Source organism: Halichoerus grypus, chromosome 5 (genome assembly GCF_964656455.1).
Source record: "Halichoerus grypus chromosome 5, mHalGry1.hap1.1, whole genome shotgun sequence".
In the NCBI taxonomy this organism is placed as follows: domain Eukaryota; kingdom Metazoa; phylum Chordata; class Mammalia; order Carnivora; family Phocidae; genus Halichoerus; species Halichoerus grypus.
The window spans coordinates 2,000,774-2,028,447 of record NC_135716.1 but is presented as its reverse complement, the minus strand read 5'-3'; the positions used below and the strand labels follow the sequence as shown (position 1 = coordinate 2,028,447).

At 62.9% G+C, this 27,674-nt stretch overlaps 1 protein-coding gene across 4 annotated transcripts in view; it reads right to left on the bottom strand.

Moving 5' to 3' along the window:
* Window positions 1-27,674, bottom strand: part of TSNARE1 (t-SNARE domain containing 1) — a 143,286-nt gene that overhangs the window by 46,713 nt on the left and 68,899 nt on the right. The window contains exons 10-15 of one of the 4 annotated variants that reach the window (XM_078071930.1): window positions 23,986-24,144; window positions 12,252-12,324; window positions 10,453-10,908; window positions 6,708-6,790; window positions 5,372-5,510; window positions 2,632-3,826 (exon numbers count right to left, since the gene is read on the bottom strand). In XM_078071930.1, the coding sequence (XP_077928056.1) occupies window positions 3,228-3,826; window positions 5,372-5,510; window positions 6,708-6,790; window positions 10,453-10,908; window positions 12,252-12,324; window positions 23,986-24,144 (1,509 nt within the window). In that variant the 3' untranslated portion in view covers window positions 2,632-3,227. Of the gene's footprint in view, window positions 1-2,631; window positions 3,827-5,371; window positions 5,511-6,707; window positions 6,791-9,208; window positions 9,868-10,452; window positions 10,909-12,251; window positions 12,325-23,985; window positions 24,148-27,674 lie in introns of those variants that run through there. The other 3 variants (XM_036112741.2, XM_036112746.2, XM_036112755.2) reach the window with 3 other exon arrangements.

Sequence of the window (27,674 nt, the reverse complement as noted above, 5' to 3'; positions counted from 1 at the left end):
CCTGCCTTCTCTCGCTGCCCCATCCCCCTCCTCCCACGCAGGGTCCTCAGAGCCCTGTTCCCCTTTACACCCCTTCCCTCCTCGGGCCCCACAGCCCCAGGGACCCCCGTGCTGGGACAGCCCACTTACACACTTGCTCCGGGGCACCCCACTGCTGGGCCCACGGGCACCTGGTACGGGACCCCAACCTTGGCTCACCCCCCACCTGCTCGCATCCCTTCAGAGGCTGTGCTGCTGGGGAGAGTGTCCAAGCAGGACAGGCTCTGAGGCTGGCGGCCAGGGCTGACCCCCGCTGCAGTCCCATCTGGGAGGGGTGGCCGTCCTCTTGCTGCCTCCTTCACATGCTCCCCAAGACTTTCCTTCCTAGGACACTCTGACTGGCTCCTGTTTAACCCAAGACCACAGCACCCTTCCTGGAGGCTCTTCAGGCTCCCCTGGTGCATCCCCAAGAGGAGCTTCCAGAGACCCAGGTGTGAGGACAGCACCCTGGAACCACCTGGGTTCCCCTCCATGCATGAGCACCCCCACCCCCAAGGCCAGCCAGGGGCTCTGTTCTCCCTGAGGCGCTGTCTGGCCTCCTTGTGCACCCCGACCCATGGCCTGCTGACAGGCACCCGCTGTCCCCGTCGTGCTCCTCCCCAGGCCATCTGCAGCACAGGGCTCCAGCCACAGAGGCCGAAGGGGGCCCCGGGGCCTCGGAGGCAGACAGACCTGGAGGCACCACCTCTCAGGCCCTGACTCTTAAGACTGCAGCAGGGTGTAGAAGCTGCTTTTCCCCAAGCTGAGCCCTCAGTCTCTGCCCGCCCTTCCCTCCCACCTGCTCTCTGGGCCTCACTGACATCTGCCATGTCGTCTCTAGGGCCTCTGCCCACAGGCCTTCACTAGCATGGCCACCCCCTGCCTTCCGGGGCACTAGGTCCCACCGTGCTGGGCTGCTGGCCGCCCGTTTCAACTGCCAGCCAATGGGATGAGATGCAAGCAGAGGCATCCTTAAAGGGAGTAGACATGCTTTCTTAATCCCTCCTCTCCCTCCTGCCACTTGGAACGTGAGTGCAGTGGTGGGAGTCCTGCAGCCATCCTGGACCACAAGCACATGATGGAGAAGAGTCCGCAGGCCACGTGGGGATCACCAAGCACAGATAGCTTCTAAGTAAAGTCATCACGCCTGTTTTCCCCAAAACATGCCATCTGGGTTTTCTGTAAGATACAGCCAAATCTAGTTTTAACTTATATACAGAAAACATTTACCCAATATGTATTTACTTGCTTAGTATTGTTTTCTACAGCTGACCATGAGCTCTGGGAGGAAAGGCTTCTGGTCTGCCTTGGTCACTTATGCATCTTCAGCATTTAGTATGGGGCCAGGGCCAAAGGAGGCTCATGATAGGTATTATGGAAATAACCGGGGTCAGGGCTCAGGGTAACCAGGATCAGGGCCCAGAGTATAACTAGGATGAAGGCTCAGAGTGTGACTGGGATCAGGGCTCAGAGTGTGACTGATATCAGGGCCCAGTGTGTGACCAGGCTCAGGGTCCGGAGTCTGACAAGGATCAGAGCTCAGTGTGTGGCCAGGGTCAGGGCTCAGAGTGTGACTAGGGATCGGGGCTCAGCGTGTAACCAAGGTCAGGGCTCAGCATGTGACTGGGCTCAGGGCTCAGAGTGTGACCAGGGTCAGGGCTCAGCATGTGACCAGGGTCAGGGCTCAGCGCGTGACTAGGCTCAGGGCCCAGAGTGTGACCAGGCTCAGGGCTCAGCGAGTAACTGGCTCAGGGCTCAGTCTGAGACTGGAGAAGGCATCAGACTGTATCACGAGGAAGCAGTGTTCGTAGCCAGTAGGGAATGCCAACCTAGTGGGCATCTTTGAGTGGACAAGAAGAGTCCATCCCTTCCACCCGAATGAAGATTAATGAGGCTTGGAGTTGGCATGGAGATGGAACTGAGGTTCTAGAGTAGAAGGAAGGCTTTCCAGGGCAGAGCCATGTGAGTAAGGCTGCCATGGAAAGCAAATGGCACCATTTTTCCCCACAGAGGGAGAGGAGGCTGGGAGGGTGGCAGGGCCAGGTCGCAGGGAGCAGCTGGGTGAATGGCTGAAGAGTTTAGGCTCTCTTCCATAGGCAAAGTTACTGACACGCTGCTGGTCCATGGTGAACCCGGAAAACCAGAGGAGGGTCCCACCCCATGTGCCTGAGACACTGGTCTTGGCTCTCTTCAGTGCTGGGCTTCCCTGGTGCCCGGGAACCAGCACACCGTCCCGCCCACACCAATACTTCGGGCTCCTGCTTCTGGAGAAGGCTTTTATCCACAGCAGCCAGAAGGAGGTTAAGGGGAGACGGGCAGAGGGCACAAGGCCCAGGACCGGCGAGGCCCTGGAGTTCGGGGAGCCCTGTCCTCTCCTGCTGGCCCCCAACAGTCTCCCGAGCTGTGTGGCTGCCGCTGTGTGACAGCTGGGGGGGAACACCAGCTCCCTGAGGGACCCCACAAGGGGCACAGGAGGTCGCAGAGGGAGCAGATCTGAAAACCCAGCAAGTGCTCGGGGCTCCCTGCCAGGGCTGAGCACAGAGGCGCAGCCCATCTGCGAGAACAGGACTGGACTCCGTCTCGTTTGTTGGCAAGCATCATCATTACGGTTCCTGACTTTTTCATTATTTTATGCTTATATAAGAAAAATAATTTTTTTGCAAGAAAATCAGGAGATACAAAATGGCATCCCCCCATACAGTACCAAGTCACACATATGCCTCCATGTGTCTACCACATCACAGATCTAAACTGCGAGAAATGACTGCAGGCCCACGAGACATGGTGCCCTTGGCAGAATCGAGGAAAGTGCCGGAGCCCAGCCCGCAGACCCCACACATCCAGGAGGAGCAGGAGGAGGTGGCTTCCGGGGGGCACCCCAGGCATGTGGCCACAGGGAGGTGCCGGCGCTGGCCTCCAAGGCACTCAGTGCAGCCGGTGAGAGCACGGGATGGGGAGCGGAGGCTGGGCTCAGCCAGCGCCCGTCCGCCTCCTCCAGCCACAACGTCCCTGAGTAACTTCTGCCCAGGACCCACAGACCGGCCCCAGAGCCTTTCCCTGCATGTCACGAGCCCCACAGACAATGCCTATGAGGGTGTCCTTTGTCCTCGATGGCTCCGTCGAGGCCCCAACTCTGCCCGGCTGTCGCCCAGCCCACCTCCCAGAAGGGCTGGAGTCCCTGCTGTGTGCAGTCCTCTGGGGGCCAGACCCTAGACCTCCTCCTCCACCTTCAGGATCATCCCTGAGAAGACCTCCAGGCCTGGGTGAGGGCCCTGGGGGCTGCTCTGGGAGCCTCTGGTGGGCCCACAGGCCGCTCCGCCAGCAGGGGTGCCATCCACAACAGGGGGCGAGGATCCCCGCCCTGGGCAGGCCTCCACCAGCTTCTCGAGGGTCCGGTTGAGGGCCTCCACGCCGTCGGCCAGCCGCTGGCTCTGCTCCACCAGCCTCTGCAGCAGCAGGTTCTGCTGGGCCATCAGTGCGCTCTGCTGCTGGGACCAGTGGGAGAGCAGGGCACCCTGTCGCCGATGGGAGTCCAGCAACCGCTGCTCAAACTCGGAGGCCTCCCCCGCGGGCCTCCCAGGGGGTGGGGGTGGTGCAGTGGAGGGTGGGGAGGGCCCAGGAGCCCCTGGGAACGCAGCCGCAGGAGGCACCGAGGCTGGGGAGGCTGGGGACGCCGGTGGGGAGGGCGAGGAGGTAGGCGCAGGGACAGTTCCTCGTAGGTCCAAGGGGTCAGGTTCAGGCAGGCTCGGCCCTTCCAGGGTCCGCAGGGGTAGCCAGAGGCAGCTGGGGGTCTCATCCTCCTCGTCCGCTGGTGGAGGGAGACAGGAAACGTCAGCCTCCAGCAGCCACGACTGGGGCAATACACTGGAAGGGCAGAGAGGCGATGGATGGGGAGGCCCTCTGCACATGGAGCTACTTAGGTCTCCCAACGCCCCTCCGTGGTGGGCAGCAGCACCCACACGAGGAACACAGGAGGACTCACAAGTTGAGTCTTTCTCCAGTAACACCGAGGTCCAAACCTCAGCCTGGGAACTGCAAAGTCTCGGTGCCCAGCCTCCATGCTGCCGTCCGTCCACACATCCATCCAGCTGGCCCCTGTCTATCCACTATCCTGTCTATCTGTTCATCCACAATACCACCCACTCATCTATCTGCCCATCAATTTCTTCATCCATCATCCATCCATCTTTTTCCTTTCATTCTCCTTCCTTATACTCATCTGTCCATCCATCCATCCATCCATCCATCCTCCATCCACTCATCTATTTACCTATGCCTCTTATCTACCCATCCATCCATCCATCCATGCCTCTGTCCACCCATCCATCCATCCTCCACCCATCTACCCATCCGTCCACCCTCCATCCACCCAACCATTTACCTACGCCTCTGTCCACCCATCCATCCACACCTCTGTCCACCCACCCATCCATCCATCCATCCATCCATCCTCCATCCACCCACCCATCTGTGCATCCTCCATCCACCCATCCATTTGCCCTCGCCTCTGCCCACCCACCCAATCATCCATCCTTCCATCCATCCAGGCACCTATCCATGGATCTCTGGGTCCACTCCTCCAGCAAGTGGATGTTCTAGGAGGCTGAGAGGGTGTACCAGAGTTTCCCCAAGGCAGCAGGAAAAGCCCTGGACATGAAATCCTAGAGCCTAGGGTCCAAACCCAGCTCTGCCTCTTGACAGCCATGCAGTTTTGGGAAACCCTTCTCTCCTCTGGACTTCCAATCCCCAGTGTCTGGCTGTAGGGATGTCTAACCCTTCCTCCTGTCAGGGTGTGGGGGATACACTGGCCAACTTCCCAGGGAAAAACTGGACCCGAAACATGGGGCTGTGCCATGTCCTGTCTTGCTGGACACGTCCCAACATGCTGGTGGAGAGGAGTGCGAGGACATTCCTATGTGGCAGCAACTGTGGGCTTACCTCCTGGGTCTGAGCTCGCTCACCTCACCTATGGCACAGGAGTTACTGCCTTGCAGTGGAAATGGGGTAGTGATAGTGGGCAGGGTCCAATGGGACAGGGGAAGGGGGTCTGAGCCTGATGAGGTGTCCATGGACACAGGTGGCCACCCATGCAACCTCCACCTCCTCCTGCTGCTGCTCCTCTTCCTCACTGTCACATCTTCCTTCTGTGCTCCTGGCATCTGCCGATCCTTCCGACCTGGTGGCCCTGGATATTCATGGAGGCAGCCGCCCTGTGGACTTGTTGCTTCCCTCTCAAGATGCGGCTGTTGGTGAGGGTGACCGGCAGGCCCCGCCACTTGGAAGAGTTCCCACCAGAGAGGCCCGGCCCTGAGCTTCGGGCAAGTCTGTCTTGCTTGTCATTTGCAAACTGTACCTTCCACTCCGGGAGGACCAAGCTTGGCGGAGAGGTCCCAGGTGGAGGGCCTAGCTGCCCTCAGTGTGCTGTAAGGTGGTAGGGGCCATGGGCCAGGCAGTGAGCACCGAGTTGACGTCAGCCTGCCTCTGCTCCCATCCTGCAGACGAGACCTTGGCGCAGCCTGTTTCTTCTCCCGGTGCAGCATTCGCCCACTCTCATGTGCAGCTGACCCTCCGTCACCCCGACTTTTCATACTGGGGGCCGTTGATGGAGAAGAGGGAAAGCCAACACAGCTTTGACTTCCCAGAGACCCCAGGGAATGAGGGCATCATCCCCTGGAACGCTCTGCCCTGCTCCTGCCCATCGCGGCCCCCACACAGTGCTCACACTCCTGACCTTGCCTGGGTGGTTCCTCCTTCGGCCTCTGAGCACGCTGTCCTTTCCACCAGGACAACTACTACCTGGCCTTCAAGATAGAGCGTGCACTCTCCCAGGAAACTCTCCCTGCCCCACCTCTCACTGGACCAGACCGTCCATCCCACCCTCCCCCTGGGATGCCCACTCATGGAGAGACAGGCTCTACAGTGTCCATCTGTGTGTGTCAGAGCCCAGCACGGAGCAGAGGGCTGGTGAGTGAGTGAGGAGTGAGTGGAGGATGGCTGCCCATCCCTCCCTCCCAGCTGGACCTGGCCTGATCAGGTGCTCACATGGCGGCGGCGGCGGGTTAGCATGGAGGCCCAGCCGTCAGTCCCCAGGGCTGCTCTAAGCCCCATCGCAAGCAAATAAAGGCCTGATATTTGCTCTCACTCCCTGAGCCAGCCAACTTGTCCCAAGCCAAGTTCCGATGGCTCCAAGAAGGGAGGGCCCACCCCAGCCTCCAGACCAGAGCCAGGCCAGGGGCAGCCCTGAGCCACACAGGTGCTTGGGCAGCTGGTGCAGGAGTAGGAGGGTCAGAGGAAGGAGACAGACACCACCAGACCCAGCTTGCCCTTCTGGGCAAAAGAGAAGCCACAGAGCTTTCTGGAAAGGCAGGTTGGTGAGTATGCTCCCGGGCAACCACGGCTGTGCCCAGCATCCATGGCAGTGAGATGCCCCACGTGGTCCTGCTCACACTCATGACCCGTTCCGTGCCCTCCAGCCTCAGCAGGGGTGCAGACAGCAGGCGGCGGTGCACAGCACCCTGGGTGCAGACCCCGCAGTCCTCTCTCTCCCCTCCCCTGCACCAGTCCCCCTTGACTCAGAGAAGATCCTGTGGACGTGCCCCTCCCAAGTACTGGGCAGGGCCTAGGCCTCCCAGGGAGACAGGACAGAGGGGGCCGCGGGCCAGCCGTGCTGTCCCCTCATACTGACTTACTTGGTGCCGGCTGGCTCCAGCCAGGAGCTCGCTGGCCGCCTCTGTGTGCGAGGACGCAGCCTCAAGGCTGGCTTCAATACTATCTGCAAATCAAGACAACAGAAGGAATTACAGAGTGTGACCCTGAGGATACCCCAAGGGCGAGCCCCAGGGAGCCCAGGCCCAGAGGTGTGGGGGTGGATGGCCGCTGCCCCCCCCAGTGGTCACTAAGACCCCATGCTGGCTTCACTGGAAGCCAGGTGAGGAGTCCAGCCTCCAGAGAGGCAGAGGCTGCAGGGATGGGGCGCTGGGCCACGTGGCTGGCGTGGGCACTGGTCACCGAGCCATCAGGAGATGCCCCTGGGGGCAAGGACAGCCCACTCAGAAAGGGCCGAGGCCAGCCCGGAAAGAGGCCTGGCCCTGTTACTTCTCTGCACCCTTGGGCAGTCCTCTTGCTCCTGACCATGGCCCCTGCCTCAAAGAACGGGACAGAGGCCGTCTCTGCAGGTCCCACGGAGCCACCAGAAGGACCATCCTGCCTGGGTCTGTGGTTGGGCGGCAGCGCACGCTGGCCCATGGTCTCCAGACAGCGGCCGACCGGCTCAGGCTTCCATGTGGGGTCTCAGGCACGGGCCTGGTGGGGGTGTCAACGCAGCCCTGACCAGCGCCACCGGCAGCACAGCTGGGCCACCCTCATGAGGCCCAGAGCATCCCCAGGAAACCAGAGCGTTCCACTCCACGATGCCGCAGTAAAAAGGCCGCCCTGTGAAAACGTGCCAGACCCACCCAGAACTCAAGGCTAGGCTGCGGGACACACAGAGCGATGGTGAGTTAAGACTGACATTCACCTGCAGTAGGAACTGGGTTTGAACCCAGGTGAAGGACACGTCTACACTGTGTCCTCTACCACCAGGGATCCTGGTAGCGCTAGATGGAGCAAGCCTGTGGCCACAGCAAGAGGCGCTCTCCCCGAAGACCAGCGGCCGATACTGCCGGCTACTGCAAACACACAGCTCCTGCTTCAGGCACAAGGAGACGGGACCCCAAACTCACAGGACTTCGGAGGCAGAAATAGTTCAATTCAAATCCTTCATCTCCCCTGGAGCACGACACGCCGGGGTGGCCCGGAGCGGAGCGGAGCGGCAGGCCCAAGGCCCGTGGCAGAGAAGGCCCAGATGAACGCAGGCACCACTGGCGCATGGCGTGCCCCCTGCCCAGCGGATTGCTCTGAGGGGCTATCTTCTCTGGGGTTCCCTCCCCCGCACCCGAAGCCCAGCCCCTCCACGCGGAGCCCCACTGGAAGCAGAGGAAGGAGGGCTTCACCCCTTCTCATGCTGGGGCACCCCTGCTTCTCCCCCATGTGCAGCGCTGACCCCCCAGTGTCCACCCAGGTCCCTGCTCAGGTGCCAGGGAGCCACGTCGCACCCCCAGGCCGTGGGCGGCAGCAGCCGCACCCTGCTCCCGTGGAGGGAAGAGACGGACGCACGGGGCAGGAGCAGTGGCTCCCACGCATGGGAAGACGGCAGGGTCCGGGCCAGTGCCGGGCGCTGGGGGCCACGCTCCTAGCTGGGTCCGGCCTCCGTCCAGCAAGCGCACAGAGCCTGGGCTTTGCCGGCACTCTGCTCTCAGACTCCGACAAAGCCCGAGTCTGGTCTGCACCGAGCACAGGCCCTGGCGACGCCGTGAGCCCAGTTCTGATGGCCAGGGACTGCCTGGAGACGCAAGCAATCCCACAGCCGAAGGCCACCTCAGACCAAGAATGAACATGCTCGGCCTGCAGAGCGCCCCCCAGATCAGACCCAATTCTGCCTTGGGCCACGGTACAAGCAGACCTGCCCCCCAGACCCAGCTCCCTCCCCGAGGGGCTGCCAGGCAGGCGGGCGGCACCCCACCACCTGGCCTGCACACCCTGATGCTTCGTCGGCCCTGAACCACCTCTGCTTCATCTTGAAGACCCCGAGTTGGTCAGGGGCAAATCTGCAGGTGCCCTCCGCTCACCCCCAGGCCCCGCACAGGGGCTGCTCAGCGGGAGCTTGTCCTGCAGGGCCTCTGCTCCAGAGACTACGGGGCACCCAGACTCCGGGCCAGGCCTCGGGGGGCCGAAGAGAACCCCCTTCAGCACCACTCCCCAAACACTCACAGACAGCAGGGGGGTGCACCTCAAGGCCCAGCCAGAGAACTGCCTACTCAGCCCCCCATGGAGGCCCAACTCTACCAACTGGCTATCCTCAGCCCCTGCGGCCATGAGAGGCCCCTGCAGGCCTGACCCTGCCCAGGCGCCAGGCGAGCGTTGACCCAGACGGAGGAACTGGTGGGACCTGCGGCAGTAGTCTCTGCCACCCACCCCCCACTCCCCACCCCAAATCAGGTTTTGCAGCCGCCTCCCTGACCCATAGCTCAGCCCTGTCAGGAAGGTCTGGCCCCAGGCCACTCCCTCTCACTTGGTCACTCAGTGACAATCAGCACAGTCCCAGGACGGGCACTCCCAGGAGGAGCTCACAGCACTAAGGAACCAGTCAGTTGGCTGCCTTGAGGCAAGCGGAGGCAAGCCCGGGGGCTGCAGGGTCTAGGGAAGGGGGCGCCTGGCCCAGCAGGGCAGGCAGGGACGTCTGTGCTGGACTAGACCCCTCCATAAGCCAGTTTGCTGAGCCAAGCACCACTGACCTTCAGGAGCAACACAGCCACCAAATTCCTGCCCGGCTCCAGGGCTGGGGACTCGTGGGGTGGGCCTGGTGGGGGTGTCAGCCCTGCAGCGCCCCAAAACTGGGTCTGGCCCTGCCTGTAGGAGTCTGGCGGCCTCCCCCGGCCTGCCAGGCGGGCCCTGTCCTGCACCGTCTCCCAGGCCCATGACCAAGGCCAGCCCCCAGGGAACGGCGCATCTGCACACATCTTCCGCCGGGCCCCCTAGACGCTGTGCTGTAGCCATCCGCTGGGGGATCTGTGTGCAGGCTGAGTCCTGTGGTCCATGCTGTGCCTTCGAGAGAGAGCTGGTCCTGCTCCAGGCTTCGTCCCCAAGGGGCTTCCAGCAGCTCCTCAGGAAGCAAAGAGTCCATCCTGGCCGAGAGGAGGGGTGCGGCCGCTGCGGCAGACTGCCCAGGACTTTCAGAGGTGTCTTGAGGAAGAGGAGCGGCAGGAGGAGGTGCAGAAGGAGGTGGCACCAGGAATCCAGGCCAGCACCACCCTGGAGGCCAGAGGTGGCCGTGTGCAGCGGGAAGACCCCACCAAGCACCCCATGCCTTCCTCACCAGACACAGAAACTTCCAGATAAGGGGGCCTATAGGCGGGCGCATGGGCTCAGAGTGGGGGGTCAGTGTGCCCTGGGAAGCTGAGAGCCGCTGGACACTGCCCTGGTCTACTCTGGGGGCTGAGTGACCCCAGGGAGAAGGGCCCCCATAATGAGAGCACAGGAAGGGGTCAGGGTGGTCCCCCCACCACACCAGGAGAGTGGCACCAGGTGGGGACAGGGAGGGGAGCATGGCCCCTTGTCCTCTGCTCCCTCAGCCTCCGTAGGCCCTTGGCTGTGCTACATCATTGTGGGGGGACCCCCAGAAGGGCTCCCAGCTTGGGGCCAGGATGAGACTGACTCTGAGCCCCAGCTCCTCTGTTGCCCAGGTGGGTAGGCCCCTCGCAGACCCCAGGCTCCGTTTCCCATCTACACGTGGGTGTTGGTCAGACCCACAGGCCCCCAGCCCTCCCCGAGCATCCTGCTCCCTGGGGCCCTTCACTGGAACCCCAGCACAGAGGCAGGCCTAGGGGGCCCACTTACTTGGCAGGGGCTCGGCGGCCTGGCCCTCGCCTAGGGGGGCTGGGGCTGAGAAGGTCTCGGCCACCATGCGCTCGACAGGGGTAAGGATGAGGCCGGGGGCCCGCGGGCGCTCCGCCAGTTTCTTGCGCACCGCCCCTCGCAGGTCCCTCCACTTGTGCTTGAGGTCGCCCAGGTCCCTCCGGCAGTAGCCCAGCGCGTTCACCGCCTGCAGGATCTTGCTCCACACGCGGTGTTTCCGGGAGGGCGTGCCCCTCAGCGCCCCGAACAGCAGCGGGTGGTGGCGTGCCACCCTCCGCACCAGCACCTCCGTCTCCTGGGGGCTGAAGTTGGGCTTGCGCGTCTTGGTGCGGGAGTGGAGGCCCCGCCGCAGGGGCGCACAGCCCAGCCCGGGCAACAGGGCCGCCACGGCTGGCTCTGGGCTGGAGCTCTGCCGGCACGTGTTGCTGCTGCCGGACCCTGGAAAGGCACCAGAGGCTGAGGGAGCAGGCAGAGGCCCGCGGCCAGCTGGGGAGCAGACGGGCCGGGCCGGGCCCAGCCGAGCACCACCAGGCTCACAGCCTCCATTGTCCCTGTAGAGGGGCACACAGGCCCCTGCCCATCATCCATCACGGTTAGATCACCCACAGCAGCACACCGTGGGGTCCTGTGGTCTCAGCTGCTCTCGGCCCCAGGTGTCTCACTCCAGGTGCCCCAGGGTCCCCAGGCCCTGACCACGGTGGCCACGAGTCAGCCCTTGCCTGCCCCTCTTCCCCCCTGCACCTAGAGATGGCCCCTCCCCATCAGTCTGTCACTGGGACTGAGTGACCATCTGGGTGACATCTGGAGTGGACAAAACACTCTGCACACCCCGCCCGGAGACAGCCAGCCAGAGGTGGGAATGGCTGCAGCAGCCATGCTGAGGCCGACATGGGCGCGGGGCAGGAGGACGTGCAGCCCAGGCAGGCGGGGGCCTGTGGAGACCAGCGCGAGGCATGCTGGGGCAGCCCACCGCACAGCCGCTGAGCACAGCCCTGCACGCAGCCCAGGCTCTGAGAAAGGGCGAAAGGCGAGTGTGCTGGACAGCAGCCCTGGGAGGCCGCAGGGCCCCCCGGCCCCAGTCCCTTCCTCTCCTGGGGGTGCAGCACAGCCAGGGGGACGGCCAGGCTGCCCCGTGGGGAGCAGGACACACACGGACCTCAGAACCTTGGAACGGGGGCGGGGGGCAGAGGCTGGCTGGGAGCTAACTGTGCTGGCCAGTGGCTCTGGTGCCAGGAGTCAGCCCCACGCTTCTGCACCAGAGAACCATGGTTCCTACACCCCCCACTCAGGGCTCCCAGGTCCTCGGGACAGCAGCAGAAGAACCACGTGGCCACCTGGGGTGGAGAGACCAGGCTGGGTGGGGCTGAGGTCTCACGTGGAGGGAACACAGAAACCAGGGACAGGGGCCCGCTCCAGGTGGCTCTGGGCTCCACATGTCCAGCCCTCTCTGCTGGGTCACCCACTGCAGCCTTGACCCCTCCCCCACCCAGGACAGTTTGTCCTCACCCTGGGGAGTCCTCTGATGGGAGGAAGGCCCAGGGTGGGAGGCATGGAGGCCCAGACTCTTCAATGAGCAGAATGGGTGGGCCACCCTCTTGCATAAGCCTTCCCAACCCTGGCCTTCCTGAGGGGCTGGGGACATGGAGTGGAGGGGCAGCAGAGGCTCAGACCTCCAGAACCACCCTGGCTCTTGTTCATCTAGGAGGCAGCCCTGCCTACACCTGGGGAAAAGGGCATGTGGTTGTGGGGCAGGTGGTTCAGAGGGTAGCACAGATACCCACCGATGGCATCTCCTTGCTCTGACACCATGGAGGCCAAGTCCTTGATGATCTGATTGACATCCAACAAGTCACTCTGTGGAAACAAGAAGATGGCCATTAGGTGCGGTGGTCAAGGGCACAGCCATCAGGGAGTGCTAAGTGAAAGCCAAGAACCAGGAACAAGCCTGGGTCACGCCCCCACGAAGTCAGAGACGGCTGGGATCTGAACATTCTTACCTGATCCCAAGGCCAAACCCCAAGCTCCCTGGGTATCCCAGGGCTGGAAGCATCCTCACTGGGTACAGGGGCCCCAAGGCTGGCCCTGGAGGGCTACAGTCAAGTGCAGGGCAGTGTTGCCAATACTGTCTGCACCTCCCACAGGCCTGTTGGTCCTGTAGACACCTCATTCCCCATACTTGCTTTGGGGCTCCTTGACTGAAAGGTGGTATCTTTCCCTCTCTGTACACCCAGCTCCTGGCACAAGCTAGCACACAGGTGCTGCTCAAAAAATCCTGAGGGAGTGGGGTGGATGGACAGATGGTTGGACGGATGGTGGGTGGATGGATGGTGGGTGGGTGGATGGGTGGATGGTGGACGGGATGAGGGGTGGATGTATAGGTGGATGAATGGATGGATGGATAGGTAGATGAAAGGACAGTGGATGGGTGAATGGATGGATGGGTGGATATATGGTGGATGGGTGGATGGATGGTAGATGGGTGGACAGGTGGATGAACTGATGGATGGATGGGTGGATGGGTGGATGGATGGATGGATGGACAGGAAGATGAATGGATGGATAGATGGGTGGATAGATGGTGGATGGATGGATGGTGGATGGGTGGATGGATGGGTGGATGGGTGGATGGGTGGATGGGTGGGTGGGTGGGTGGATGGGTGGATGGATGTGTGGATGGGTAGAGACATGAATGGATGGATGAATGATGGGTGGATGTATAGGTGGATGAATGGATGAATAGATGGATGGATGGGTGGATGGATGGGGATGGGTGGATAAATGGTGGATGGGTGGACAGATAGATAGTGGATGGGTGGATGGATGGATGGATGGTAGATGGGTGGATAGGTGAATGAACTGATTGATGGATGGATGGATGGACAAGAAGATGAATGGGTGGGTAGATGGATGGATGGATGGATGGTGGATGGATGGATCGGTGGATAGATGGCGGATGGATGGATGGATGGGTGGGAGGGTGGGAGGGCGAATGGATGGTGGATGGATGGATGAATGGATGGATGGATGGGTGGATGGGTAGATACATGGATGGATGGATGGACGGTGGATGGATGGATAATGGGTAGGTGGTGAATGGCAGGTGGATGGATTGATAATGGATAGGTGGTGAACGGTGGATAGATAAATAGTGGATGGATGGGTGAACGGGTGGGTGGGCGGGTGGGTGGTTGGATGGATGGATGGATGGATGGGTAGATGGTGGATGGATGCCAGTCCCACTGCCATGGAAAGACTGAGTGGCTTCATGAAGCTAGTGAACAGGATAAGGAATAGATATTTGGACCAAGAGAATTTGGGGTATCCCACTTAAGCATATCTTGCATCCTCCATGTTGTTCAAATGTCTTATCTCCATTTGCCAGCAAAGCAGCAGTGATGCTTGTGAGGGACGTGGCCATATTCTTCACAGGCCACACGCCTGGAGCAATGCTGGGGGCACGTCACACAGCACCGTCGTACTTGGCAGCAGCCCTGAGGCCAGGTCACAACACCCATCTGACAGTAAAGGTTGTGAACACTCTAGGGGGTCCATGACCCCAAGGGTCTCCCAGAGAGAGGGAGGGCTGGGACTGACACCTGTGCCCACTTCAAGGCCACCCTTTTCTTGAATGCCACTTTGCAGGAGACAGCTCCTCCACTGGCCGGCCAGGTGACCCTGGGCAAGACCATTCACCTTGGGGACAGATTTCCTCATCTATCACATGAGCAAAACCAAAGCTTCCTCCCTGGGTGCCTGGCACGTGGCCAGGGTTGAGCCCAAGTCAGGGAAGATTCCTTCATGCCAGTGAGGGAGGGTGAGGGAGGGGCAGGGGTGTGAACCCCACCCCAGGCCCTCCCGCTCTGCAGCTCATTCTGGAACCTGGATCGATTTCCACAAGGGTCATTTCACCCACTGCAAAATATTACACGGAAATTCATTTGCTTTTTAGGAGTGTTCTGGGAAACGAAGTAATTAGCATGATCTTAAACCTACGTGTACTATCAATTGCAATTCAATTATGGGCTTAACCACGGTGCAGGGCAGACGGCCACTCTGCAGAAACAGGGCCCGTGGCTGGGAAGGTGGCGGCCCACAGGCGAGCCTGTGGGTCTCGTTTCTGGAGGACGGCAGCAGATGGGTGGGTGCTGGGTGGCCCTGGGCCTGGGCCCATTTCTGGGATCCCCATCACCACAGCTTCCGGGTGAGGCCACCGGCTGGGGAGGCCAAGCCTAGGCTCCACCCTAAAGTTGAGATGTCAAGGTCACACGAGATAAAGGCTGCAGGCTCAGCAGAGCCTCAGTCACACTGCCTCCCTGCCCAGATTTCCAGGTTTCTGCTCCAACCCTGTCAGAGGCTGGGCAGGGGACAGCCACGCCCAACCTCCAGCTTGGTCACCGAGGCCTCTCACAGGAGGCTCATCTGGGGGCCCTGGGCCTGGTCCTGGGTGCACCTGGACTCTGGGACTCTTAGGAGCCTTTCCAAGGTGACTCAGTCTCCCCATGCTATATGTGAGCACACCTACCAGTACCCCCACTTTGCAGACAGGGAAACCAAGTCACCGAGAGGTTAAGGGTCTCTCCCAAGGGTATGTGACTGACCAATGCTGGAGCCAGCAATCACAGCCGAGTTTGGGCTGGCCTACCCCGGGTCACTACCCAGCCAGGCCTCACCACTGCAGGGCACCCCGGCAGTCACGACACCCGGGCGTCAGTACATGGGGGGTCACCCGGCACAGCTGCCCCCACGGGCAGGATTCATGGGCATGCACTCTGTCTCTTCCCACGGGCAGGGCGGCTGGGGGCCACGGTTGGCCTAGGGGCACAGCCACACTCAGCAAAGGACCGGGCAAGGAGGGGTGTTGTGGAGCAGGGGACCCGAGCCCAGTACCCTCCCAGGGGCCTGGGACTCTCAGGCCGCCTGCCAGCGGAGGGGCAGCCACCATACTGCATGGCGGCTGAGCTGGCTCGTCCCCGTCTGGCATAGCACTGACCCCAATAACCTGGGACAGCCGGGACAGAACACGGTGTCTCCAGTCTGGCTCACGTTCTGGACTTCGGGGGAGGCCTCCCTGAAAGATGCAGCGGCCAAGGCAGTTTTTCAGCTTGCTGCCAACACATGGGTGCCATTGCTGCCAGCCGGCTTTACAAACATTCCCCGCCAGGGCCTGACCCCACACCCCCACCCCCCGCCCCTGGCAGGAGGCTTCTGCAGGAAGCAGTCCTCAAAACACCGCCAGGAGCCGGTGACAGCCCACACATGGGACCCTGCCCAGAGTGGGACAGACGGAGCCAGGTGGGCCGCGCCCCGGACTTCCTGTCCACACCCGGCTGGCCCGGCAGGCCACCTAGAGTGGGAACCACCTGGTCGGCTGGCGTGAGCGGAGATGCGCAGACGTCCACTTGGGCCCCGACTCCCAGAGCCCTCAGCGCGCCGGAAGCAGCAGTGCAGAGGAAGGGAGCCTTACGCGGGGTGACCCACCCTGGACCATGCTTCAGGGGCACCCACATCTCAGGGCTGCGCACCGGGAGCTTCCCACTCCCTGGGCTCCTGGCGGTCCAGGTCACCTGTCACACACACCCTTCTTTATTCCAGGCCTCCCTCTTTTCAAAATGCCCGACACGCAGACCCCTGACCTTTGCCAGCCTCCAGGCTGATTAATGCTGCAGGAGTCCCCAGCAGACCGCCCTGAGGCCCTGCTTCACCCCCAAGATCCACGACCCATGACCCTCTCAGTCAGCGACACATAAACACCGTTTGTCTTCAACAGAAGCTCAGGCTGGACCCCTGGAAACAGCAACACTAAGAACCATCCCCCCCCTCTGGTGTTCTGGAAAATGCTTTCTGCAGAGAATGCCCTCTCCATGGGACTCTTCCCCCACGTGTGATGGACTCAAGGGCACCCCGTTGTTCACCCAGGACAAGAGCCCCTCGCTCCCGCTCTGTGCCTCCTACAAGGTGAGCAAAATGCTCATCCCCCTGACCTGTCAGGATGAAAGGCCTGGTAATCCACTTGGAGCTCAGTTCCTCTCCTCCCCAGGCCTGGACACCCCCTGACCCAGAGAGCCGTCACCCAGCCCTCAACCCTATGCAAGAGGACCCCTGTTTCCCAGCTCTTGGGGTGCTTGCACACTCTACCTTCCCAGCATTCTCTGTTTTGTAAGACATCCCCCATCATTTTGAATAAAGACTCTCCTTGCTCTAAACAGTTCAGCCGTGCTGGGGAGGAACGAAGGATGAGAGGGTGTCCCAAGGCCCCACATGCTTCAGCTGGTCTCTGCCAGGTCCGAGGGCTGCAAGACTGTGGGCGGGAGGACAGGGATGCCACAGGGGGCACACGTGAGGGACCACCCTCGGGAGGGAAGCAGACCACGGGGAGGGGCTGGTGAGCTTGGGGCTGCAGACCCCGTCCAGACCCCCAGGCAGCAGCCTCCCGCAAGTCCCCGCCCACAGCCCTGGCCCTCTGCGCCAGGGAGGAGCAGGGAGGTGGTGCTCCTTGGACGGGTCTTCACCCAGCTGTGCCTGGCTCTCGGGTGTGTGCCTCCTGCAAGACAGCTCCCAGGCCCTGGGACCTCCTGGGGGTGAGGGGTTTGTGTCTCACTCACCCCAGCATCCAATGGCCGTCTGCAGAATGGATGGGGCAACGAGACTAGGCCGGCTCTGGGGATAGAGCTGCCGATCTGCCAGGAGAGGGAGGGCCCAAGAGAAGAGGTATGGACGGAGCCTCAGCAGCAGGCAGCATGCAGAACGGGAACATCTGGGTGCAGGCCACTGGCAGGGACAATGTCCCCCTAGTCACTGTGCCTGGATACCTGGGCACGCCTCGGCTCCGGGAGGAGGATGCCAAAGGCAGGTGGGGCCCAACTCCCGGGCATGCCTGGGGGATACGCCAGAGACGTGGGGCCCACCAGGAGCCTGGGTGGGAGCCACGTTCCGGCAGAAGCCCGGTCCTTGGTCCTGGGGGGGAGGGCTCGGAGCCAGGCTGGTCACGGGCCTGAAGGAAGGTGGACCTGCACTGAGTGCCCAGACGCCCCCCAGAGCTGCCCCAGGACGGCACCCTCCAGGATGGCAGGCAGCACCAGCCATGGTACCGGAAAGCAGGAGAGTGGGCGGCAGAGAGAGACTCAAAACACCTTCACTTAGTAAATAAATGTTTAAATCATGTAATTATTTTCCTGATGGCTTCTAAAACTAGCACTCGTTAAAAGCTCTCACAGAATCTTCGTTCTCCTCGACGCGCACCACGGAGTAACAACCTTGCACGGGACACAGTAACACCCCGATGGGTATGCGTGTGTGTGCGTGCATGCACCTGTGTGTTCCCTTCACTTCCAGGACCGAAAAGAAAGAAAACACCATGGCACTTTTTCTATTACACAAGCTCTTCTTATAATTAGGATCTTGGCAACCATCCACCCGTAACACGACTGTTCCAGTTAATGGAACGCCAGATTTCACTGATTTATTCACTTATTTATCGTCATCGGCCACATCACCCACCGCCCGCGTTCTGGCTGCACGGTGCCGGCCTCAGGGAGGGTATATGGGCCCCGGGGGCTCTGCCTGGCCCGGAGGCCCCTCCTGCCCCTCCTCATCCCTAGCCTCCTCCCTCCTGGGCCTGCCAGGCAGCTGATGTGCTGGGTCAGGCGACCCCCACTCCGGAGCGGAGCAGGGAGCGCCACCCTGCCAGGGGAGATCAGGTGAGGTGGGCTGCCCGGGCTGGGAGTGGACACACGACTCGGGCCCCAGCTGTCAGCCAGACCAGTGCCCGGCAAGCCTGCTACCCACTGGCAATGGCTAGAGGCACGTGTCCGTCTCATTCAACCTCCACGGCCCCGGGCGGGCGAGTCACGGGCCCACCCTCCAGGTAGGAAGAGCCAGCCTCAAGCAGGACTAGGTAAAGGGCCGTGGGTAGGCAGAGCTGGGCCCAGGAGCCGTCCAGCTCCTGGACTCTGCACACCTGGGCGACCGCTTGCACCCTTCCCCCACCTCCACCCCCGGGGGGAGAGGCTGACGGAGAGGCAGGGGTCAGACACTGTCGCCCGCCCGCAGAGCCCGGCCCCTGAGTCAGGCAGCCTGGACTCACGTCCCCGCTCTGCCACACACGAGCTGCATGGCTGGGCCAAGTGGCGTGGCTTCTCTGAGCCTCCGCATCGTCTCGGATAAAATTGGAACACAGGAGTGCTCACTCTCGCAGAGCTTTTGTGAGGGCTGATAAAACGATGCATATAAATACAGGCAACAGAGCTCTCTGATTAAGTCACAGAGCTGCTACAGAGTCCCCGCACGTAGAACTTATTCATCCCTCCACCCACCACCCATCCGGCCGGCCGGCCCCCGCGCATCCACCTACGCACCATGCATCCCTCCGTCCCCCCATCCATCCACTCATCTGTCCTCCCCTCCATCCGTCTCCCAACCACCCGTCCCTCATCCTTCCATCCAGCCACGTGTTTGTGCAAACGACAGTCATCGATCGTCCAGACCGTGTCCTGTGTCCTCTGTGGTGTAGGAACACCGCAATGACCACAACAGACAAGAGTCCCTGCCTCCGTGGGCTCCGTTCTCGCGAAGAGAAAAATCACAAGATCATCCATGACACGGTATGTTCGACAACGCAGAGGAGAAACTGGAATTTTAGACGGGCAGCACCGGCGCCAGGACCTGAAGGTACAAAGCGGAAGGCAGGTGCTCGAGCATCTGGAGGAAGAGGGTCCAGGCAGGGAGGCCCCAGCGTGTTCAAAGAACCAGGACGCCTGGCGGAAAGGGGCTGAGGGAAGCGTGCGCCCCACAGAATGGTGCCGGGGGGCCTGGGAACCACCCCAACACACCGGCTGTGCTATTCCTAACAAGGCAGCCCGGCACGCCTCCACCTCCGTGACTGCCTTAACCAACGGGGCCGAGGCGAGGCCGCGGGGCGTCCAAGGCTGCATCACAAAAGCACGATGGATCCTCCACGTGAAGAAGCTGGGAAGAGCCTAGCACCAGGAGACATGAGAGTCTTCCCTCCCCGAGAGAAGACCGGCCCCCGGAAGGGTCCCTCGCCGTTACTGTGTTGGCACCCGGGCTCTCGGCCGACCTCAGTGCCCTGGTGACAGCAGGGTCTCCCGCTGGGGTGAACCCCTAGTCAGCAGTAGCCCACACCGGGCCTGGCAGGGTGTGAACTGGGGCTGTGAACTGGGGCATGGGCCTCGAGGAGCCCCCAGGGAGGGGTGAGGCAGGGGCTGCGGGGGCTGCTGTGAGCTTTGCCCTGCCCCACCCACACCCACCAGGTCTGGCTCTGCCCAGGTGAGGCCCCTGCCAGGCAGTCCATCTCTGCAGCATACCGTCACCGGCAGGCTGACAACGATTTTCGTGTTCCCTCAACCCTTTCAACATGGTCCTGCCTTACAAATAAACAAACTGAAGCTTCCAGAAGGGACCCCTCGGGGCTCCCACGGCCAGGCAGTAGCATGGCTGGGGCTGGGACCCTGGGCCAGACCTCCACTTCCCCTCTGCGACCACGAGCTGCCCGAGGCCAGCCAGCCCCTCCCCACAAGGGACAAGGAAGCTCCCGCTGCATCCACAGCGGCCCCTCCAGACTCCGCAGTGAGAACTGCCCTTCCTGCTGGAACCGGCTGGCTGCCCTGGTGGTGACAGGCCACACTGGACCACGGGCAGTCTTGGCCGCAGCTGTGAGGACAACGGACAAGCCACCTTCCTGGGGCAGCCTCATTCCCAGGAGAAAGAAGTGAGGGGTCTCCTCGCCTGCACCTTGGAGCACGAGGCCCTAGACACGTACCTTCCGCTCCTCTGGGAGGTGGGCGCCTCCAGGACAGGGGACTCAGCCGAGGGCTCCAGGGGCAGCTTCCCACAGCCCACTACCTGAGGGTCCCCATTTCTGACAGCCCCACAAGACTAGGAAATGGGCTCAGAGAGGGGATCTGAGGCCGGAAGGGACGTGAGAGGCTGCGGCCCGGAGGGCTGGCTCTGCCCAGACTGGCCATGGCCTTGCTGTGCGTGCTCCGCTGTGGCGGGCACAGGATGAGGGTACACGACCGGTGGGAATGCGAAGAGGGGATTGCGCCCCGCAGGCCAGACTCCTGGGAGGCAGGGGCGAGGCCACAGAGAAGGAGAGGCTGGTCGGCCGTGCAGGCACAGCCGTGGTGGACAGACAGACCACCGAGGGGCAGCACACAGGCCTGGGGACAGAGCTGCCCACCGCCCGGCCACCTGCCAGCCCACGGTGGGGAGCGGCAGCAGCTCCTGGACGCAGCTTAAGCGGGTGCCTCAGCGGTCGGCTTCCTCCCGCCCACGCCCAGTTAGAGTCCTAGCTCCCAGCGGGACAGAAACGGCCCTTCCCGCTTTATAGACAGGGCTGCAGGCCAGGAGGCTGCCAGCCATCAACACCCAGCCCCTGGGGGCCCTGGGAGGTGTGGGGTCACCCAGGTCATGGCCCACCGAGGACCAGTGTCAGGTGGTCAGTGTCAGCTGCCTCCGAATCAGAGGCAAGGAGAAGGAGTCCAGAGAGGCCAAGAGCTAGCTTGGTGGAAGGGGGCCATAACTCACGCCTCCTCCGCTCCCTGTCGGAGGGGCCCATCCTCTGGCTCCTGCATGCATGCTGTTCACCCTGGCCGGGCCCTCTGGATGCACCTCGCCCAGGAGGAGCCAGGGCTCAGGCCACATGGGCCCCAGCAGTGTGGCCTCCCCATCAGGAAGGGGGTGACGGTGTCCTGACAGCCTGTGCCTGGGACCAGTGTGCCTGGCCTGGCCCCCTCCGCAGGTGCACGTCCCACTGGCAGGGGCTGTGCAGAGCCCACAGGCCGAGCATGGCCATCCCCAGGGCGGTGAGCAGCTACCCAAGCAGCCAGGCACAGCCCTCCGTGGCCGGGTGTCCCCAGAGCTCCACCTGCACACAGTGCTTTCCCGCTCTAGTCTTCCCACGGAAACAAAGGAAGAGGCCCTCGTGCTTCGCGAGGCCACAAGCCCAGCCTGCAGGTCACGTGGGAGCCTGTCTGGGGCAGGGGTGTCAGGCCAGCCGCACCGCATGGCCCTGCGGCCCTCCTTCCCACACTCCACACGTGTGGGCAGCCCTGATGGGAGCGGGCCAGCACTGCCCCAGGCCCACTGCTAGTACTCGGTGATGGGAGGGTGGAGCATCGTCGGGGCGCAGGAGGCCGGAAGTCAGGAGGAGGACCCCAGAGTCTAGGCCTGGGGCGGCTGTGCTGATAAGGCTGTCTGTGAGCGGCCCTGGCCTGCAGGGCAGAGCAGGGAGGAGCAGGGCGGAGGGGAGCTGAGCTGGGTGGGGCACAGGAGGGCGGAAGGGCAGAGCGGGGCTAGGTAGGGGAGGGCTGAGCAGGCAGGGCAGGGCTGAGTGGGGAGGAGCTGGGCTGAGCTGGTGGGGTGGAGCTGGACAAGGTGGAGCTGTGTGGGCCCCGAGCAGAGCTGAAGGGCAAGGCTGAGAAGGGCGGGGCACGTGGAGCTGGGTGGGCGGAGGTGGGCCGAGCAGGGTGGGGCCCCCGTCCCCAAAGCCAAGCAGGTCTGCAGGAGGAGCAGAAGCAGCCCAGCAGGATGGAAGCAGGGGGCGGAAGGACAGCGCCTGCGGCTCTGAGGGCCAGAGGTTTGGGCCCAGGCACCCCGCGTGGGGGTCGGCATCTGTGGGGCTCCAGGCCCCCTCCACCCCTGGGCAGCCACACTGCCAGAAAGTGGGCCCAGGGCTGGGCAGGCAGAGACCCACCTGGACAGTGAGCTGACGACCCTGCTGGCCATGAGCAACTCCCCCCGTGGGAGCCACGCGAGGATGAGAGGCTGCCTGTGGGGGTCCTCAGTGTCGGCAAGGAGGGCAGCGCAGACGGGGTGCAGGCCCCAGGCCTCTATCGCTGTGGTGGGGGCACTAGCCCGTCCTACAGTGCATTCAACCACTTCCGTCAGGCCAGCTATGCAGGGCCCTGGGGATTGGGCCTGACACGTGATGGGGGGCCCCGGAACTGGTGGACAGACAGACAGTAACAGGCTAGCCGCCAGAGGTTGGGAGGGACAAAGGGGAGAATGTGGGGGGCAGACTGGGGGTGGAAAGAAGCTCCGTTCCACAGGGGACTGCAGGTGGCGGCAGCGTGAGCCGGCCACGCATGTCCCGAGGCTGCCGGCCACGCATGTCCCGAGGCTGCCGCCCACACCTGCCCATACCGCTGTCCACTGTCCCCTGTAGCTCTGGGCAGCCCCCGAGCCCCCTGAGCAGCTGGGCTGCAGGCCGGCCCTGTGGGGGCCTGGGGCAGCCCACCTGTCCCCGGGACTCCAGCCTCTGCCCCCCCCATTCACACTGAGCAGCTCCGTCACCGGGACCAGCTGCACAACTGGGGACAGACCACGGGCAAGCCCAACCGCAGGTCCACATCACCCTCGTGCTGCACATGAGGACATCAGCTCCCCGTGAGGCTGGCCACAGTGGTGCCCGGCTGAGCCCCACTAGGCTCTGAGGGCCGAGAACAGACTGGCTGGATCCAGGCGGGTCCCACACTGCCCCAGGCCCCTCCCTCTCGGCTGATGGGGCCAATCACCCGTGGTAAAGCCCACCCTCTGCCTAGACACCACACAGAGAACCAGAGCAGGGCCCAGGCCTGGGCTGCCCGATGTGGGAAGAACCGCACTCACACGAGGGGCTCCTCGGAACCCATCCTGCAGCTTCACCTTCAGAGGGGGACCCCACCTGGTGCCAGGACAAGGCCCCATCCTCGAGCACAGCACCCCCCACCGCCCGGCTTCCCAACCTCTGCCCTTCTCCCCACCACCCACACGCGGTGTGCCAGAAGGGCTGCCGGGCCCTTCCTACAGGGACCTCAGTTCTTGAGCCAATGGGGCAGATCTCCCTGCCTCTCGGGACTCCAGCACCCCAGGTCTTCAGGGGCAACCATGCTTGGATCCCTTTCTCAGCTTCTGGCGGAAAGCGGGTCTTGCTGTAACAGAGAGGACCGTCGGCATGCGTGCGTGCGTGCGTGCGTGCCGTCCTGCTCTGGATGTCCCAGCAGAGGGGAGCAGCCCATCGCCTTCCCTTCGAGGAGCAGGACAGTGTGAAGGGGCGGGGGCTTCACGGAGGCAGTGGCCGAAGTGGGGAGGGGGCCCCAGAAGTAAGGCTGAACCCCGCCTCCCTGGCAGGGCATCCACCTCCTTCCAGGGTGGGACGGCAAACACGGCAACAGGTCCTGCACCAGGGACTCAGTTTACCAACTTGCCCAGGTTCCTGTTTTTCTAGAAGAAGCTGCTTTCAGAGGACATGTGTCCAGAAACCCAGCCCCTGGAAGCAGCTCCAACTTCCCAGGCAGATGAGGAGACGGAGGCCCAGGGGGGAAGAGAATGCGCCCACAGGTGCACGCGGCGGCTCGCGGGGGCTCGCGGCGGCTCGCGGGGGCTCAGGGCCCACTGCCGGCAGAGCCAGCGTCCCGCTGCGTTCTCAGGCGCTCCCAGCACCCAGGGACGAGAGGCCAGCGGAGCCGTCACTCGCACAATCACCCCCCACACACACTCACCAGGCCAGGTCCTCACCTCAATCTGCAGGATGGCCTCCTCACGCAGCCGGATGGCCTCCAGGTCCTCCTCCGTGATCTCCGGAAGCAGCGCCTGCTCCTGGCCCTGCCACATGCTGTCACCCCCATTAAAGATCTTTTCATCATCAGGCAGCTCAGCAAAAGGGGCCCGGGGACTCTGCTGACAACAGACACAGACCAGTCAGCGCAGGTGCGCCCAGCTGCCACCCGGCCCAGGCCACCGCTGCTCCCCGGGCTCACGGCAGGCAGCTCCCCGTCGCGGCTAAGGCTCGGCTCTGGGCACCAGGGGCCTCCAGGGGTCTGCAGGCCCCCCAGCCCATGCTCTTGGAGGGGAGAGGACCCACAGCCTGGGTTCTGCAGCCCTGACGGGCGCTGCAGCCACGAGGCCTCCGGCCGGCCATGCAGGGCTGCTGCAGGGATCAGGGACCGGCAGATGCCGAGAGCCCACCTCGGGCCATCCCAAGCCTGGCTTCAGGGCACACTCGGCAGCCCCCCACCCCCACAGCCCTGCTGGAGCACAGACTCCTCGCATTCCCAGCTCTTGGTGATAACCCGAGAAACGGCCCTTCGCACATGGACACAAACTGCAGCTTCTCACAGGGCTGTGAGCCACTGGAAGTCCATTCCGGGGGCGGCCACAGGTCACAGTCAGGGTCCAGCCGCCAGGCAGGGGCTGCGGAAACGGAGGCGTGGCCTCCTACACAGCAGGGCGCACACACCACCAGGGGCGGCGGGTCCTGCACATGGCCTCGTGGACACTGGGTCCCAGGACAGGGGAGCCAGAGAGCTCTTCATGTCATCTCATTCTGTATTGATTGCTTTAATTTACCAAATTTTGGAATTCAGTAAAATGCGGCTTTTCCCTTCAATTAACGATTTGCTCACTGAAGGGACTCTGAGTACAAGTGAGCAGACGCGCAGGGGTGCCTGTGGGGGGCTGTCTCCACCCTGCGCACCCCCAGGGGTGAGGGAGTGCAGGAGGTGGGAATGGGTCCCACCGTGGAGTCCTGGCTTCACACGGAAAACGTGCAACAGCGAAGACGACGATGTGCCCGCCTCAGCCCCTCCCCCCGTCAGAAAGCCAGGCCCCGGCTCACAGCCCGCTCCCCACCCTCCCACCCCCAGGTCAGCCGAGCTGCACTTCATGTCAGGGCTGGGGTGTGTGGGGGTGCGTACATACACGTGTGTACACGTGTGAGTGTGTGTGTAAGAGAAGGGACTCAAAGGGCCACTGGAGGATGGGCAGAGCCACCTGGCGACCCCATGCTCCTCACCTCCCAGTATGTCAAAGCTCCTTCCAGCCAGCTATCTCCAACAACCCCGAACACCCTGCAAAGGAGCACTGCACCCATTTTACCAATGAGGACACTGAGGCCAAGAGGCCAAGGAATCCACAACAGGCAGGATGTGAAGCTGGGACTCCAGGCTCCAATTCTGACACAGAGGAGCTCCAGGGCAAGAAGCGAAGAGGACCACATGCCGAGACCAGGGCTGAGGGAGGGGCCGGCCTGAGCCCCTGGCTGGAGCAGCTTCCTCCCCAGCTGACTCCGTTCCCCAAGCTGCACCGGGGCGTCCTCGGCTCCTCTCCTGCCCTCAGTCCGGCCTCAGGTGCTGACTCTGACCACAGCACCCTCCTCCTGCCCAGAGGTCGCGCCGGTACGAGGACAGACGGCAGGGTGCAGCCGCCACCCCCAATCACCCAATGCTTGAACCCTGGTCGAACCCCCGCCGCGTGTCTGGGCAACGGGCTGGGACTGAAATGCAGGGCTGGCCATCCCTCACGGGACCTCCCTCCGCAGGCTCCACGTGTCCAGCACACTCCCCGCTGGGCGGCCCGGAAGGAGGCTTCAGAGGCTACCACCTGCCTCTTCTCTCCTTTCCCTTCATGACAAGCCCACCTTCCCACCCTCCTGTGCCACTTGGGGCCACAGGGCAGGGTGCTGGCCATGCCACGGCCCAGCACAGCCCCCACGGGCAGCCTTCAGAGGCCCTCAGCTGCGGGGAGACACCACCTTTCCCGCACACTCTCTGGGCCCGTGCTGGCCCACCCCTTGCCAGGCCCGGGGGGTACAGCGGACAGACGGAAAGAGCCCCGTGTCCCGATGGACTTGGTGGACACAGAAACCAGCAAGTCACCCAAACAACAATTTCAGCAGTTTTGACAAAGGCCTGCAGAAGGCCCCGGTGGCCACGAGACGGCCACCACCGTGAGCCACGGCAGGGACAAGGCGGGAGGCCAGGTGCTCTTTCTCTGCAGCGTGGCTCACGACCTGTAAAGTGGGTACGCTCACGCTCAGGCAAAGAGGTCGACGGTGCGGGTCCACCAGGGGGAGTGGTGAGGCCCCCACTAACCCAGTTCTCCTCCAAAGCCGACGTTCTGCCCCCACACCACGCTACCACGGGAGGAAGCTCTTCCCCCATTTCCCCAGAGTCAGCAGAGGCCTTTACAGAAATAAAGACGTGGATACATGAACATAAAATAAAAGATCTAAAAAATCTGTTGATGAGCGCTACTGGTCCAAGGTGGCAATTACCACCTCCCCTTCCCGGCGTGGGCGGGAGGAAGTGAGCGGTGCTGGAAGGCGGCAGCGGGAGGGACTGCCATGGAGCAAGCACAGCTTCTGGCCCAGCACCGCACTCTCTGGGCCTCAGTGTCCTCATCTGCAGAATGGACAAGGGCCCCACATCCCCAGGTGCTCACCACACAGCTACGCCGCTGGTCTGACCTGTCCCGCATCCCTTTCGGGCACTGCCGGGCACCCTCGCTCCCACCAAAAGGGACCGAGCGGGGGTCTCCTCACTAAGCACTCACACCTGGGCCCAGACACAAGGCCCAGGGCCCAACCCTCGCTGGCTGCCAGCCTGGCAAGTTCCCTGGCTCCCCCCAGCCCTGTCCACCCTCAGCATGGCACTGACCCCGCCCCAGAGTCCGGGAAGGGAGCGAGCAGAATGAAACACCTCGCACATCAGCAGGTGCACATGAAGATGACATGCCGGCGGAAGCAGGAGGGGAGCCGTGAGGGTCCGTGCTGCCCCTGGTGCAGGCGCCCGCCCCCAGGGGCCCGTCCCATGCCAGGCCACACAGCCACCCGCTCCACTGGGGACACTGCCTGGGCACGGCGCTCAGGAAGCTTCCCGGGTACACCTGACAATCCCCGAGGGCCCCGTCTGTGCACTGGGGACAGAAACGCAGGAAGGCTCACCGCAAGCACGAGCCCTGAGAGGAGGAACTGGAAAAACCACCACAACGCCTACAGACCAGCAGGCAGAAGCGCTCAGACACGGGGTGACAGACCTGCCCAGGACACTACACGTAACCTGCCCTGGACTCTGGGGCCCGTGGAAGCAGCCTGACAGCTGGGAGCAAAAGGTGCCTGCATGCTGCACAGGTACGGCCAGCCCGCCCCCCGAGGAGCGCGCGACAAGCTAGGGCAGCAGGACACGGCTTGGACACCTGGTCTCCTGGAAGGATCGGAAAGCGCCCTTTATTCTCTGCACAAAGGCCCAGTTTGGGATTAGGGTTTGCTGGCAAGGCGCTGGGGCCGGGGCGGGGGGGCAGCCGTGTGGCGGCTCTCCAGCACAAGAGGCGGCCAACAAAGACGGCTTTCTCCTCCCTCCAAGGCCGCGGTTTGGGTCCCACTCTGTACGGAAGAAACCCACCAACCAGCGCGACTGCCGGACCGCGGG